The sequence below is a fragment of the Oryx dammah genome, unplaced genomic scaffold (assembly GCF_014754425.2).
Source record: "Oryx dammah isolate SB20612 unplaced genomic scaffold, SCBI_Odam_1.1 HiC_scaffold_17, whole genome shotgun sequence".
NCBI lineage: Eukaryota > Metazoa > Chordata > Mammalia > Artiodactyla > Bovidae > Oryx > Oryx dammah.
Genome location: NW_024070201.1, coordinates 76,871,852 through 76,889,307, shown reverse-complemented (window position 1 = coordinate 76,889,307; position 17,456 = coordinate 76,871,852). Strand labels below are relative to the sequence as shown.

At 37.3% G+C, this 17,456-nt stretch overlaps 2 protein-coding genes across 2 annotated transcripts; both read left to right on the top strand.

Moving 5' to 3' along the window:
• Positions 1–7,444: 7,444 nt before the first annotated feature.
• LOC120877047 (olfactory receptor 8I2) lies at positions 7,445–8,374 on the top strand. The gene has a single exon (XM_040259348.1). It carries the CDS (start codon positions 7,445–7,447, stop codon positions 8,372–8,374), a length of 930 nt encoding a protein of 309 aa, XP_040115282.1.
• Positions 8,375–14,066: 5,692 nt separating this feature from the next.
• On the top strand, positions 14,067–15,014 carry LOC120876000 (olfactory receptor 8H3-like). Its single transcript, XM_040257727.1, has one exon. The coding sequence runs from the start codon at positions 14,067–14,069 to the stop codon at positions 15,012–15,014; it is 948 nt and encodes a 315-aa protein (XP_040113661.1).
• Positions 15,015–17,456: the final 2,442 nt, after the last annotated feature.

Sequence of the window (17,456 nt, the reverse complement as noted above, 5' to 3'; positions counted from 1 at the left end):
GCAGACAAGGACACTGTGAATCAAAGTGATAAGAAATGCTTACATGGCCATAAAGCTAGCAAATGGTTTTTCTGAACACAAACTCAGAATTATGTTTCCCAGTTCTAAACATCTTCAACTAAAGCATAGAGTCTTCATTTATAAAATTATGATTAGAAAGACTTGAAACTTAAAAACATTAAAAATGTTAAAAAAAAACTTGTTATATATTCTTAAGGGAACAATACAAATGTGCACATGAAAATGAAATGCAAGTGAAAATAAAATATCCTGGATTCCAAACACCCTACTCTCGTAAAAGAGAACAGGCGTCCCTTGGAAAAGTGGTCGTTTCCTCAGGAAAATAGAAAATAAACCTGCAGTCCCTTGCGCCTCCAGGGTGTAAGAAGTAGAAATGAAGCAAATAAAAATGACGAGCATGCACTAACAACAATGTGCAGAGGAGCAATGAGGTTCCCACTAACAAAGCTAGAACAATTTGAACAACAAAATAAGTGATGACAGTGTTGGATAACAACCTCAAAGGACAAAACACTTATAAACAAGTGCATACTGGTATAAATAAATACATAAGAGCAACTCTCCCTTAGAGGATATTTTCAATTAAAATACGTTGAAAGAATCTGGGAAATGGAAATGTACTATGAAAGCAGCACCGGGATAATCATCAGATGTAGCTTATTGATGGATTCCAAAAAGTATGAATGAAATAACTAACATAGTCTGTTTTCTTACATATATGTGAATTTATATAAAAGACATAGTAAATGATATTAATTTAAGTAAGAATGTTAATATTGCATATATATAATTACATATAAATATTAATTTATGTAAATTACAGAGTAAGGAATCGTATTTTTACAGTAGAGAATTTGGGCAGACACTACCTAAACTAAGTGACCAAGTTTAATATTACTAGAAATAGTTATCCATGTAATGTATCCTCTGATAATGTGAACAAGGCATATATATGAGCCTTTGGTACTTTTTCCCATAATGAATAATCTCAAGTTAGTCATGAGAAGAAACCAGGCTAACTTAAATTGAGAAATATTCTTCAAATTATTTGACCAATTTCTTTAAAATGCATCAAGGTCATGAAGGAAAAAGAAAGAAAAGGAGGCAATTACTGATAACAGAAAACTAAAGAGATAAGACATTAACTGTGTTGCCAAAAAAACGGCCTCTCTTTGCTAATATCGAAAAGAAATATGGAGACAGAGCTTTGGAGGAGTAGAAAGGAGTAACTATATTACTTTGCCAGTCAAAGGGGAACCACAGCAAACTAATACTTCCAAGACTGTGCCCCCTTCCTCAGAAGTTGGAAGAGGTCTTATAGTTTCAGAATGCGAAGTGGGGCTGAAAATAAAGATCAGGGTTGATGTGGTCTTGTATTCTTCTCCTTCTCCTGGAGGCATTGAGATCTTTAGGGTGATTCCAGGACCTCAGGTGATTCTAGGACAGGTTCTGATGTTTCTTGAGGTCATCATCCTGTGATACTCTTTCCGGAATTAAGAATGCCTCCAGAGGAAAGAACTGTTAGAGAGTGTTGTCTTGGAGGGGTGTAGCTAGAGGGTAAACATTTTCAGAGTGCAATTAAGCAAGAAAGAGAGGAAACAAACATCTGTAGGTTAAATCGGTGGAGAGAACAAGAGCTGAAGAAAGGCTAACATAATGGGGTGCCTCATTAGTGTCTGCTAGAGCAACTGCAGCATGCTATTCTGACTCGGATCTTGGAAGAGGAAAAAAGAAATTAGTGTAAACACTGGTAAAATTAAGTAAACTCTTTAATTTATTTCTTCTTTATGCTAATAATTAGGCTATAATCGTGTAAGCTGTTAGCTTTCCTGAGCAAGGTAAGGTGCATCTGTAAGTCTGAAAATATCTAATAAAAAGCTAAAAATATAGCTGATTAACAACAGCCAGAACCCAAAGTGGGTTTATTTTCTTGTTATTGTTGTTTAGTGGCTAAATCATATCTGACTCTTTGCAACCCCATGGCCTGCAGCATGCCAAACTCCCGTCATTCACTATTGCTCAAATTCATGTCCGTTGAGTCAGTAATGCTATCCAACCATCTCATCCTCTGCCACCCACTTCTCCTGTTGCCTTCAATCTTTCCGAGCATGAGGGTCTTTCCTAATGAGTCTTCAGCTGTTCGCATCAGGTGGCCAAAGTTTGGAGCTTCAGCATCAGTCTTTCCAATGAATATTCAGGGTTGATTTCCTTTAGGATGGACTGGTTGGATCTCTTTGCAGTCTAAGGGACACTTAAGAGTCTTCTCTGGCATCACAATTTGAAAGCATCAATTCTTTAGCACTCAGCCTTCTTTGTGGTCTGACTCTCACATGGTGTAACTCATGGTCTAACTCTTAGTCCCTACATGACTAATGGAAAAGCCATAGCTTTGATGTTATGGATCTTTGTCAACAAAGTGACATCTCTGCTTTCTAATACACTGTCTAGGTTTGTCACAGCTTTTCTTCCAAGGAGCAAGCATTTTTCAGTTTCATAGCTGCAGTCACTGCCTGCAGTGATTTTGGAGCCCAAGAAAATAAAATCTGTCAATGCTTCCACTTTTTCCCCTTCTATTTTCCATGAAGTGATGGGGCTAGATGTCATGATCTTTGTTTGTTTGTTTGTTTTAATGTTGAATTTCAAGCCAGTTTTCTCACTCTCTTATAAATGGGCTTATAAGAAATATGAACTGAATTGAGAAAGCATTTATTACATGGTAAAGAACCCTCCTGGTAAGGCAGGATACATGAGCCGTGGGTTCCATCCTGGGTTGGGAAGATCCCCTGGAGGAGGGCACAGGAACCCACTCCAGTATTCTTGCCTGGAGAATCCCCATGGACAGAGGAGCCTGGTGAGCTGCAGTCCATAGGGTTGCAAAGGGTTAGACATAACTGAAGTGACTTAGCATGCACGCACACATTCGCTCTATAGCACTGTCAAACAAAGTCCCTAAACCAATTAAACAATGGTAACCACAATAACTTTAGCTCATCAGATGTCAGAATATTGAAGAACTGAGACAAATTTTGAAGCTTGAAGGCAGCAACTAACTCTAAGGGATGCAAAAGTAGAGATGATTTTATTCTCATCTTTGTTTTCCCACATAAAGCACAGTATCTGTTATTTAATAGTTGCTTGATAAAAGTATGTTGAAAGAAGTAAGATAATGGATGGAAATTTGATATTTACAGCCCAATTTTTTCAAAGTTTAAGTTTTTCAAGACACATAACAGAGGGGAAGATGCAGTACAATTTCTTTCTTCCTAATATCTTAATTTGCTGTCCACCTTTAGCTGATATGGCCCATGTGTAATAGATTTTATTTCCCTTTTTAAATATACAGTGCAACAAGTAGAATTAGAGATGTGTTTTTTTTTTTCTTTCCCAGTGAAAAATCTGTCATGTTTCATCATTGTAATACTAAATCCCTTCTAAAGGTAAGGGATTTAAAATAATAAAATATAATGATACCAATTGAAAAGTAACTTAATTAGACAAATCTGTGAGATTCTTCTAAGCTAGTATTTGGAAACAGTCCATGGACCTGAGACACTTAAAAAATTTCACCTTTGTGGGTCAGTCACAGATTTACTAACTTAGAATCCTAATAGAGTGTGTCCTATCAAGCTGATTAGAAAATAAAGAAACAATAATAATATAATTAAATTGTTTCAAATTACTGACCATTCTGCTGAGCATGAAACTCAGAGCACAAACTTTAATTTTACTTAAGATTTTTTGTTTATTTTTCTAGATGGTGTACTTATTTTCAACCAGTTATTTTGTGTACATACCATGGAGCAAGTCAATTAAAAATCACTGAATGCCTGCATTAAAAAAAAGCATACATGATTTATTAACATAGGTGGTAACATGATTTCAATGTTAAATCAGTAAATAGGAAGACTCACTTCTCTTTGCTGGGAGAGCTACCTGGAAAGCTTAGAAAGGGGCAGTAGTTATCTGATATTTTCTAATACCATTAATCTCATATACATTTCATATTTTAGAAAAGTTGCTATATATATTTTTATATAATATGAATAATATATATAACAATTTAATAACAGAAAATCTAAAATGTATATAATAAAAACAAATATAATAAATATAAAGTTTAATAATTTAAATGTATAATATAAAATAAATATAATTTTGAAAACTATATTAAATTGCATTTTTCAGTATGCCTATGGACATTTAAACAAATACACACAAGTAAGGGATATTTATTTCCAAACCTTTTCACTGTGGATGTATCCCATGCAGATTAAAAATAAACCTTGGGGTACAATTAAAATACAAATCTCAAGGGATGCAAGGTGATAATTGACCAGTTCCTTTATGATATATATTTGTGAGTTTAAACAAAGATTTTGGTACAAAAAGACAGTTTAAGACTAGATTCCTGAAGATAATTCTTTGTCATGAGACTGCTTCATAAAAACACTGAGCACAAAAATAATTCTGAATACAAATCTAAATTTGAACTAAAATGTAGATTTGAATTCTTGAGAAGGTACATGCAAATAATAAACCACTTTGCTAATTTGGCTCATATTTTATCCTGTCATTGGAAAGTGAGATACATATTTTCCATAATTGTCATCAAAACCACCACCATTTTCCCCATCAACTTCCTGATATCATTAGGGGTCCGTTATGTTAGAAATAGAGCTCTGTGATAAACACAGCAGCAGCAAAAACAGCAACAGATCCAAGTCATCTAACTGGGAATTCACAGAGTTCAGACTTATAGGTGAGAAAAATATAGTTATGTGCCAAAAATTATGATGAATTTTGCAAGTATTAAGCAATGTTTTCTCTTCCTATTGTCTGATCATAAACCTGAAAAAAGGTGGAAGAGTCTTGAATGAAAAGAGAGTTTCCTTTTGATGACTAAATCCCAGGTAAGTCTAATTTTATCCCCTTCTTCTTTTAATTATTGTGTAGTTATGTATGTTTCTCGCATTGACACAGTTTTTTTTTTTTTAATACACCTGCACCTTGCAGTATGCTTTAAGAAAAGTGCCTTTAATAACAGCCAAGACCAAATGTCTTCATTGGCTAAATGTTAAATAAAGGAATGAATGGATAAGTAAATAGGAACACTGTGAACATAAGAGATACTAAGGGATTAAGTATACTTTATATAACATAAGATTCCTTTGGGCTACTCAAGCACAGTGCCACATGTCTGAAATAAACAGCATTAATATCACACGTTTCAGTTTTACTTATTTAGCACATGCTTATGTCAATATAACTAGGAAAATAAGTTCTTTAATTTTTAGTGAAATCACTTTGTTTTAATTTTCTGTTTTAAATATAACAGATCATATTCATTTTACCATTTGTAGGCTTCTTCACATCATATTATTAAGATGAATCTTGCTATTGGCAGTGAATTAGTTATTGCTTGATCTTGTAGATAACCAAGGGTTTCATTCTGGCAATAAACCTTATTGTAACCACAGAAACAAAACAATTTGGCTGCATCATAGACTATGTTCCCCATTTAGAAGGGTTCACCAATAGAAAGAAAGGGTGTGTGATAGAAAAAAAAGTAGACAGGATTTTAGCATTAACATATAGAATAAACAAGATGTTTCTTTCCTTTTATATTAACATATAAATCCCGTACATATGAATGAGTTCTGTTCCTAGAGCACATTGGTAAGTCCAGTTTCTTCTTTAAGTCCAATAAAGTTAAGTTAGGTACCCATCTAACACAGTCAGCTATACAGTTTTGTCCTGTGGTAGGTTTATAATAATTTTTGCACAAATACTGCATAAAAAGCAAACACAAAAGAGAAAGAACATTTTAAATCTTACAGAACAGTACCTTGAAAAGTGCGGTACTACAGAACAGTAGCTGGCATACAGGGGCTGGCACTGAGTGAGCAGGCAAGAAGTTACCGACTGAAGGGCAGAGAGGAGCTGGGAGGTGGCAGAGCTGAAGACCCTCAGCGATGGTAGCAGGTCACGCTGCAGGTCACTCAGGCCTGAGGCTGATGCACAGGCTCTCGCTCCTTGCCGGATTCAGTCCTGCTGATGAATACCCTCTTGAAGAATCGATGCAGAGATGTCTGAGGAGTAGCTGTTTTATTCTTGTCAGATGACAGGCTAGCAATGGATTGCATTCTGAACGGCTGCTGCAGCTTCCACGTACCATTCTTGTACATTTGGGTCCTGTGCCTCCAAACGCTAGCAGTGTCTCCTCCAATAAATAAAATCCCCTTACCATTTCCTGAATCTCTTCTGAGCAGTACCAGCTACATCACTGCTGCTTTTATGCTTGAAATAAAGACCCTGCACTACTGTACTCCACATAGCAATGTACAGTAAAATACAGGAAAGCACAGCCAATCGTAGAGGATGGGCAACACACGTCAGACACTGACATGTGTCTGAACATGTGAACTGACATGTGTCTGAACATGTGAACTGACATGTGACTGAACATGTAAACTGACATGTGTCTGAACATGTGAATTGACATGTGTCTGAACATGTGAACTGACGTGTCTGAACATGTGAACGCACATTCGCATCTTTGAAAGGTCACAACTTGGGGGTTCGTATTAGGGGACTCGCATATATATACATAAAGTGTGTGTGTGTGTGTGTGTGAATCACTCAGTCGTGTCCAAATCTTTGTGACCCCATGGACTCTAGCTCACCAGGGTCCTCTGTCCATGGGATTCTCCAGGCAAGAATGCTGGAGAAGGGGTTGCCATCCCCTTCTCCATTTTATCTATATAATATCTCACTTACTATATGTAAATATATGCATATGTTTATATGTAACATTTTGTAAAATATACACTTTATATATTTATATACATATATATATTTGCAAAATGTAGCAAGCTTTATTGAGTCCAAGGAACTATTAGATATGCCCACTGAAGATCTGATTAAGCACCTAAAACAACCCTGTAAAGTAGTTATTGGCTGCTGAAATTTTATGACTGCCACACAAGGTGTCAATACATACCAAAATTTAAATTTCCAGCTGAGCTCCATGATTTCTAAGAATAATACATAGTCAGTTACAGTATGTAAGTTTCTAAGTATATGAATTGGGTCCCAGTGATAGATAAGGGAAGGGGATGGTTTATCTCTACAGAAATTTCTTTAAAAAGCAATCCAGATAGATTCAGTTTTTTTAGAGGGCAGCCAATTCCAGTGAATATGCACTTGGAATTTTTGATTACTGTTTGTTAGTTCTTTTTTTTTAAATTAAAATTATATATAAATTCTCAATTAACTTGAAGTCATTTAATATTTGCTTCCCATCTGTTACTCTCTCATTATGGGAGTCTAGGTCAGTGCTGGTTATCATGCCTTTGGATTTGGATTTTCTCTAACTTTTCTTATCATTTTTCAGCAGAGAAGTCAAGGGTCTGAGTTGACAGAAATGGCTGGGAAAAATTTCACGGAGGTGACGTTCTTCATCCTCTCTGGATTTGCAAATCACCCTGAGCTACAAGTCAGCCTCTTCATGATGTTCCTCTTTATTTATCTCATCACTGTTTTGGGGAACCTTGGACTAATTCTGATAATCAGATTCGACTCTCAGCTCCACACACCTATGTACTTTTTCCTTAGCAATTTAGCATTCATTGATATATTTTATTCTTCTACTGTAACACCCAAGGCGCTGGTAAATCTCCAGTCAATTCATAAAACCATCTCCTTCGTTGGCTGCTTTGTTCAGATGTACTTTTTTGTGGGTTTAGTGTGTAGCGAGTGTTTTCTGCTGGGGTCCATGGCCTATGACCGCTATGTGGCTGTCTGCAATCCCTTACTGTACTCCGTGGTCATGTCCCAGAAGGTGTGCAGGTGGTTGGGAGTCACCCCTTATATGATCGGCTTCGCCAATTCTCTGGTCTCCATCTGTGTGATCAGCAGGTTGGCATTCTGTGATGCCAGCATCAATCACTTTTTCTGTGACACCACAGCGCTTCTGGCTCTGTCCTGCATGGATGCATTCAGCACAGAAATGGTGATCTTTGTTTTAGCTGGCTTCACCCTTCTTAGCTCTCTCTTCATCATCACGGTCACCTACATTGCCATCATCTCAGCCATCCTGCAGATCCGGTCTGCAGCAGGGAGACAGAAAGCCTTCTCCACCTGTGTGTCCCACATCGTGGGGGTGACCGTCTTCTATGGGTCCCTGATTTTCACGTATTTGCAGCCTGATAACACATCTTCCTTGACCCAGGCACAGGTGGCATCTGTATTCTATACCATTGTCATTCCCATGCTGAATCCGCTTATCTATAGTTTGAGGAACAAAGATGTAAAAAGTGCTCTCCTGAAAGCATTTCAAAAACTGTTTCCGTGATAAATCTGTGCATGTTGCAACTAAAGCAAACCTGGAGTGTTCAGGCATTCAGTGGCTCAAAAATTTGGGAACTAGTAGAAAGAATAAGAGAAAATAAATGATAACAGAGTCATGAAATGCAGGAGATGAATTACCATTTTATTTGTTGATGTGGATACTGGATCACTATGGAAGGTGTTCATTTCAGTACTAAAATTATTCAGACATAGACATGCACAGATATGTAAAGCATCTGAATGGGGGCTAAACCCCACCTATGATTATGCCATCACACTGCAAAATGTTGAACTACTATTAAATTGATTTTTTTGTAAGTTTTGACATGGTGGTTTCTCCACTATCAACAAATTGAGAGTAGAAAATTGGTAGATTAAGAAATGAAGACTCAAATACTGTTAACAAGAAATGATTGCTGATTAGCCTAAAGGAAGTGAAAGCATAGAGAAATAATAAAAGTGATTATAAATCTGTGGCCAGAAAGGAATGGTGAGGGTTTAGAGTTATTAATTTTCATGAGGTGTAAACACAAGTGATAAGAGGACATTGGGTAATACAGAGAAATCTCTTGGTAATGCCCATTCATTTTGCTGTGAGAGTTAAAATTCTTACCATTTATCTATGAAACCTCACTTTATGAAGTAGAGAATATTTCAAAACCCACAGAGTTCCATTTCTTAACAAATACAACGTGCCCCTCTAAGTTCAAAGACTGAATAAACTCTGTGTGTGTGTGTGTGTGTGTGTGTGTGTGTGTAGATTAATAAAGCTCTAGCTATGGCACAATTCCTGAGGCATTTTGGACTTACCTATAGGGTATCTATAGGTATCCATAGGATCTATAGAGATGGTGGCTCAGACGCTAAAGAGTCTGCCTGCAATGCAGGGGACTGGGGTTTGATCCCTAGGGCGGGAAGATCCCCTGGAAAAAAAGAATGGCCACCCACTCCAGTATGCTTGCTGGAGAATTCCATGGACAGAGGAGCCTGGCAGGCTACAGTCGGTGGTAACCCAAAGAATTGGACATGACTTAGCAATTGAGTACACGTGCACATTAGCACTCAAAAACTATTAGTTTTGTTGAAAGTTCTATTTAAAAAATCATTTCAAAGACATTTGTCAGGGTCTGGGCGTGGGTTGGAAATGAATTTCTAGACATGAGACAGAAGGAGAGGGAAATAAAGTTGATTAGAGTGGGAGATGCTGTTAGAACAGCGGGCCAGCTCAAGGGAGAACCAATGCTGAACAGGGTCCTCAGGCCACTTTTACACCCACAGAACAAGGGGTGGGACAGGGGTCTGGCGGGTCATTTGCTGATTGGATGAGGCAGGTAGACTGAGCGGGGGGCAGAGTCAGGCAAATGCTTTCTCCCTATCGAGTAGGAGGGGAGACAGGCTATACTTATACTGCTCAGGAGGACCTGAAATCCATTAATAGTTACAACACGGGGGAGGGAAGGACAAGAAGGGTCTGGTGTTTCTGTTCCTGCATTCCAGGACCCTCCTTGGTTTTATCTGCTCTTTCGTCCTTGGTTCACCACAACATTTTTTATTTATAAATATCTTTTCAAATCATGTTTTCCTTAGTGTTAGGACATTGAAATGAATGTATACAGAATTATACATTGTATAGGTGATTATAAGTAATTGAATTCAACTGGTTAGGTATTGTTGAGAAATGTTGCTATTTGGAGCAAAGAGAGCTTTATTCCAAGGTTAAGCAAGGAGGATGTGGTGTTCATGTTCAAAGGGCTTCCCAGGTGGCTAGTGGTAAAGGACTCGCCTGTTAATGCAGGAAACATAAGAGATGAGAATTCAATTTCTAGGTGGGGAAGATCTCCTAAAGGAGGGCATGGGAACCCATTGCAGCATTCTTGTCTGGAGAATCCGATGGGCAGAGGAGCCGGCAGACTATATTTCATTGCATTGCACAGTCAGACACGACTGAAATGAGTTAGCACACACCCACACATGTTCAAAAGACCCAAACTTCCAGATGCTTTTCAAGGAAAAGTTTTATAGGCAAAATTTGCAAGGAGTTCTGCAGGCTAGGTGACCTTCCTCTGATTGGTGGGTGGTGAGGTCACAGGGTGGTGTTCCAGGATCTACCTTCTGGTACCAGCCAGTCTGGGGTCCCCGTTCTGGTACCATGCTCCGTCTGGGTGGGGCCTTGGTTCCTATAGCAGATCGCAGGGACGTGCAGTGTTACGTGCCTCCCTTGTGGAGGAAGCAGCACGCTGGCCCATTACTACACTACTGTTGCTTTCCACGTGTGCTCACAGACCTAAACAGTTACTGTTTGAATACGTCCTCGGAACTCAGGGAAGGTCAGGGAGGGTGAAAACCTTCTTTCTACAAATGGGGACCTGGGGACTAGAAATGACATTTGTACCGGGGAGGGCCCCACAAGATGCTGCTGGGTTTCAAGTCCTCTTTTCTTTGATAATCCTCAACTTTGTGGGGAACAGGTGTTGGACAAGGAAGGGAATAACATTTTGGATAAAGATGTTAATCATAAACTCAGCAGAGGAGCTCGGTTTTATGAGGACTTCGTATCAGCTTGACAAAATAAATGGTCATGGTCAAACAAATAAATGTTCTGAAAGCATAATCCTAAATTTAACAAAATGAGTTTCAACATTTGGATATTACTGAGCAAGAACTTGCTTCTGACAATTTTGCAATCACTATGGTTATTGAGGTGACTTTAGACTGAAAATAACTGATTCTTTCTCAGTTGGTTTAACTCCCAAAGTTGTCTGTTGTCAAATAAGTTTACACTGGCATTTTAATTTCTAAAGATTCCTGTTTTAGCAGCACTGTCTTTTGATGAATAGAATTGCCCTGCATCAAATGTATAACACATAAAAATGTAGCTTCTTTATCAACACCAATAAATTATTACCTGAAATTCTGAATGTATAGGAAAACTTACTTGTAAGATTCACTTTTAAATCTACGTAAACATTGATTTCGTTATCATGAATCAGCAGAAAATATATAATATTGTAATCTGATATTTAGTCTACCCCCTTTTGGAGTCTTCTTCTTCTCGGGCAAATAATCTTCAATGAAATATTTAATATTTGATGAACTTTTCTGGAGGGGCAGAAATTACTTTGTTGACAAAGGATCATATAGTCAAAGCTATTATGGTTTTTCCAGTGGTCATGCATGAATGTGAGAGTTGGACCATAGAGAAGGCTGAAAACTAAATAATTGATGCTTTTGAACTTGGTGTTGAAGAAGACTCTTAAGAGTCCCTTGGACTGCAGGGAGATCAAACCAGTCAATCCTAAAGGAAATAATTCCTAAATATTCTTGGAAGGACTGATGCTGAAGCTGAAGCTCCAATACTTTGGCCACCTAATGTGAAGAGCCTACTCATTAGAAAAGACCCTGATGCTGGGAAACATTGAAGGCAGAAGGAGAAGGGGATGACAGAGGATGAGATGGTTGGATGGCGTCATCAACTCATTGGACATGAGTCTGAGCAAACTCTAGATGATGGTGAAGGACAGGGAAGCCTGGCTTGTTACAGACCTTGAGGTCACAAAGAGTCAGTACAACTCAGTGACCGAACTGAACTCTGGAGGAAAGTTGGTCAAGGGGTATCAGTCAATGCATAAGGCATTTATGAAAGCTAGTATAAAATTGGTCACATTATATTGTGAAATTTTAGTTATAAAATGCAGATGGATACTGACTATATAGTATGATAAGTATGCAAATATAGAAGAATACTATTAATCATTCAATGAACAAAAATAGCTCAGGCATTCACCAAAATTTGAGTTTGATTATTTTCATATCATTTTTGAACTTTGTTATATATTTATTTTATTTTTGTACATGCTATATTTTAGTATGTGGTGGTTATCTTTAGAAATCATTTTTTACCACAAAACACACACATGCATAGAAGAACACAAGGGAATTTTTGGAGATGATGGTTAGATTTAGAACCTTGAATGTGGTGATGGCATTTGGATATATGCAGATGTCTAAATTCATTAATAAGTATATAGTAAATGTGTATAAATCTTCCTGTATCAATGATGCTTCAGTAAAGCTTAAAAAATCAGTTTTGATCACCTCTAGGAGAATTATTCTTTTCATATTTGGAGATTTTATTTTGTATCTAATGGACATATTTACTCTTAGCATAGTGTCACACATATATTTAAATATAAAATATAAAATTTCATTGTAAAAAATATATCTTTCCATCCCTGATGATTACAATCATAGATTAATCATTTCTCTAGAAATAATTACTCTAGCACCACAGGAATAAATTTAGAACATTACAAAGGAAAACTAAAGCATTGGACTCTTCATTGTGTGGCTCCTAAGGGAAAATACAACCAACTTTTCAAAGCTTAGCACAGCTGCATTTAGTCCTTGAACTCTTGTCCTTGGAGACATGCAAAGCAATCTCTGATGGAAATTGGTCCATAGGGATGACCAGATGCTGCATAATCACCAGTTCCCAGTATATGAGGTTCCCTGGAGTTACCAGGATGAGAGGCAAGGCATACTCTACTCTGCGTTCATGCACAGTTAGATCCCTGGTATTCTTCTTAGACACAGCTTCCTGACAAATTTTACATTTGAACAGCAGTTGAACAAAATTTCTACATTGATCTACTTTTCCCACAGAATAAAACAAAAGAACTAAGATTTAATAAGAACTTATCAAAAAATATCATGTTACAGAAAATTCCAGCTGAAATAGCCTTTATATTTTATTTGTGAGGGAAACTTTGTCATACTGCTAGTCAGATAATATTGGAAATAGTTGTTTTTCCACCAACTCTGGCTGCTGGTAAGTATTATTCTGAAAATCGGAAAGTTTTAGTTAGGTTCAAACAAAACAAGGACATCAGAGAAGCATGCATGCAGATATCATTTAACCTTACCCTAGGTACTCCCAGGACTTGTGAAAAATAACACTGATATAATCAGGGTCTGCAAGGAATGTGTGTGTTTTAGAAATATAAGTTTTTGTAGAAATTTGATTTTGAATATCAAGTTATTTTTTGGAAATTAATGCAAAAATATGTGGTCTATCATTTTAATACACCTACTGAATTCCAAAGGTTGAAGTTATTTCATTAGTATTAAATAATATTGGAAAAAAAGAATTGTGCATGATGGGTTGAAACAATTCTTTCATCATTATTTTATATCTAGCATTTGTTTTTCAGGGTTGCTGAAATTAATTATGAATAGGAATTAGTATTATGAGTATGCACTCTGTGATCAATCTATCTTCATAGAATTACTGAGACAACATGTACTAGCTCTGACTCTGGATAAATTACCTAAATTCTCTATGTACTTTTTTCATCTAAAAAACGTGACTAATATTAATATCTATGGTATAATTTTCTCAATGGAATTAAATGCTTTAATAAAGTGAAACGTTTAAAACACTACAAGGCTATTTCTAATTTTCCAATACAGTGGCTTTTAATATATTACATCTAAATGTCAATGTATGCACATTTCTCTATTTAGAAATCAAGTAAAGATTTTTCTCTTTATACTTGAGACACCCCTCTATAGTATCCTTTTTCAGAAAAAGCTAATATAAATATGCCATGCTGTTCATAGAAACATAAATCTTTTTTGCAGTGATCCCTGCTAAGAATCAACTTTGATTTCTCAACAGGTTGGAGCATTTTAAAACTATGGGCAGATGGAATATCACACAGGTGTCTGACTTCATCCTCATGGGACTTACAGACTCTGGAGAGATCCGGCTGGCCCTCTTCACCCTCTTTCTCCTGATGTACCTGATCACTGTGCTGGGCAATGCAGGAATGATGTTGATAATCTGCCTGGATCTCCAGCTTCACACCCCCATGTATTTTTTCCTCATTCACCTCTCATTTCTTGACCTCAGTTTCTCAACCGCCGTTACCCCTAAAGCTTTAGACACCTTACTGACTTCCAACAGGTGTATTTCCTACCTGAACTGTTTCCTCCAGATGAATTGTTTTGTCTTCGTGGGGGTCACTGAATGTGTTCTTCTCTCCTCCATGGCCTATGACCACTGTGCAGCCATCTGCAAGCCTCTGCATTACCCAGCTATCATGTCCACCAGACGCTGCTGCTCTCTCGTCTTTGGATCCTTCTTGATTGGCCTCATGGACACCTTTGTCAATATGCTTTGCATGAGTAAATTGCATTTCTGTGACTCTACTGTAACCTATCACTTTTTCTGTGATGCACCCCCAGTTTTAGCCCTGTCCTGCACTGACACGCACGGTATCGAAATCATAATATCCATTTGTGCTGGTTCCACCCTAGTGGTGTCTCTGATCACAATATCTGTGTCCTATGTGTCCATCCTGTCCACAATCCTGAAAATCACTTCCACTTCAGGGAAGCAGAAAGCCTTCTCAACTTGTGCCTCCCCTCTCCTGTCAGTCACCATCTTCTATGGCACTATGATTTTTACTTATGTAAAACCAAGTAAGTTCTACTCTTTGGGAAAGGATCAAGTGGTTTCTGTTTTTTATAGTATTGTCATCCCCATGCTGAATCCACTTATATACAGTCTTCGAAATAAAGAAGTGAAAAACGCTCTCAGCAGAGTCTTACAGAAGAGAAAGAGCTCCAAACAATTAAACTAACACTGATCCTGAACTTTTAAGCTCCTCTGTTTGTCTGTGTGTGTTTTTATTTTTGTCCCTATAGTGTATTTCCTTGCTCTTTCTCCAAAAACACATAGAACTATTTATTTATTTATTCTATTGATCCATCCTTTGCTTGAATAAATACAATCTCAGGCCTTTCTAAGAATATGACTTTAGAAATCTACACTGTAATTGGAAACCATGAAACACGTTTAAACCATGGTCTCAATAGGTATGTTTTTAAGGGCAAATGATTTTCAAAATGAAAAGTATAGTTGTCAGTTTTTAAAGGGTGCTGTACAAATCCCCATGCATAATCAAACTTCAGAGAATTTTATAATTGAAGAGAGTCCTATATTGGGGAAAATGATACCAGTTTCAGAAATCAATTCCTTTACTTGGAGGAGAAGCAAGAGAGCAGAGTGATTATGAGTACTTGGTTGAGAACCAAATGTTCAAGGATTTAGATTCCAAACCTTCTATTCAATTACCTGTAGAATGCTTTTAAAAAAATCACTGAAACTTTAAGTTTCAAGTTCCTAAACTGCACAGATAAATAACGATTCCAGGTCCAAAGAGTTACTGTAAGGATTAAATCGCTTAATTGATGTTAACTTTTTAAGGCTGGATCATTGATAAAGCAAGAGAGTGCCAGAAAAATATCTATTTCTGCTTTATTGACTATGCTAAAGTCTTTGACTGTGTGGATCACAATAAACTGTGGAAAATTATGAAAGAGATGGGAATACAAGACCACCTGACCTGCCTCTTGAGAAACCTGTATGCAGGTCAGGAAGCAACAATTAGAACTGGACATGGAACAACAGACTGGTTCCAAATAGGAAAAGGGGTATGGTCAAGGCTATATATTGTCACCCTGCTTATTTAACTTATATGCAGAATACATCATGAAAAACGCTGGGCTGGAGGAAGCACAAGCTGGAATCAAGATTGCTGGGAGAAATATCAATAACCTCAGATATGCAGATGACCCCACTCTATGGCAGAAAGTGAAGAACTAAAGAGCTTCTTGATGAAAGTGAAAGAGGAGAGTGAAAAAGTTGGCTTAAAGCTCAACATTCAGGAAACTACGATCATGGCATCCGGTCCCATCCCTTTATGGGAAATAGATGGGAAAACGGTGGAAACAATGGCTGACTATTTTTCTTGGCTCCAAAATCACTGCAGATGGTGATTGCAGCCATGAAATTAAAAGATGCTTACTCCTTGGAAGAAAAGTTATGACCAACCTAGAGAGCATATTGAAAAGCAGAGACATTACTTTGCCAACAATGGTCTGTCTAGTAAAGGCTATGGTTTTTCCTGTGGTCATGTATAGATGTGAGAGTTGGACTATGAAGACAGCTGAGCACTGAAGAATTGATGCTTTTGAACTGTGGTGTTGGAGAAGACTCTCGAGAGTCCCTTGGACTGCAAGGAGATCCAACCAGTCCATCCTAAAGAAGATCACCCTGGGTGTTCATTGGAAGGACTGTTGTTAAAGCTGAAACTCCAATATTTGGCCACCTGATGCCAAGAGTTGACTCATTTGAAAAGACCCTGATGCTGGGAGGGATTGGGGGCAGGAGGAGAAGGGGACGACAGAGGATGAGATGGCTGGATGGCATCACCGACTTGATGGACATGAGTCTGGGTAAACTCTGGGAGTTGGTGATGGACAGGGAGGCCTGGTGTGCTGTGATTCATGGGGTTGAAAAGAGTCAGACACGACTGAGCAGCTGAACTGAACTGAACTGAACTGAAGGCTGTCTTAACAACTCATCACTCATTCCCTTGCTTAAACCTACATATATTTTTCATTCTAAGCACAATATCTGATTCAAATGATTGCTTTCATTATATTTGACCATCATCATGGAAAATTACTAAACTGATATTTCCTTTTTTTTCTCTATCAAAGCTTTTCATTTCTGCACTATAACTATAATGCTTAAATTTTTATAATTGTGTGAAAAATGTCAGCTGTTGAAATTTATTTATATTTACCTATATTTTCCTTGGTTCCAATTGTATGTATTATTTGCACTGCACCGTGTATGTGTTCTGTAGATAATTTCAGGCCTTTATATTTATTTAGTATTAATAAAATTATATATCAAATTGCTATTTTTTATGTTTTAATGTTTCCTAGTTAATCTGTCTCTAAGAGCAGAAACATACTACACTTTTCCAGTTAATCATAAAATGTAGAAATATATTTTACTTGTTGAATTATGATTAAATGTCCATATGTATACATATTTTGATATACACCTCAAACTTATCCTTCGGGACCTCTCATCATTCTCTCTTTGAACTGCTCTATCTATACCATTCCTGAAAACCTCTAATTCATATCTTTCCATAGTGGGTTAAGCAAGTATTACTAGGTCCTAGGAAAAAAACAGTAAATTCAAACTGAAAGAGAACAGAATTTTC

What these genes read in the sequence shown, in the direction of transcription:
- LOC120877047 (XM_040259348.1), top strand. Translation starts at nt 7,445, where the DNA reads ATGGCTGGGAAAAATTTCACGGAGGTGACGTTCTTCATCCTCTCTGGA.
- LOC120876000 (XM_040257727.1), top strand. Translation starts at nt 14,067, where the DNA reads ATGGGCAGATGGAATATCACACAGGTGTCTGACTTCATCCTCATGGGA.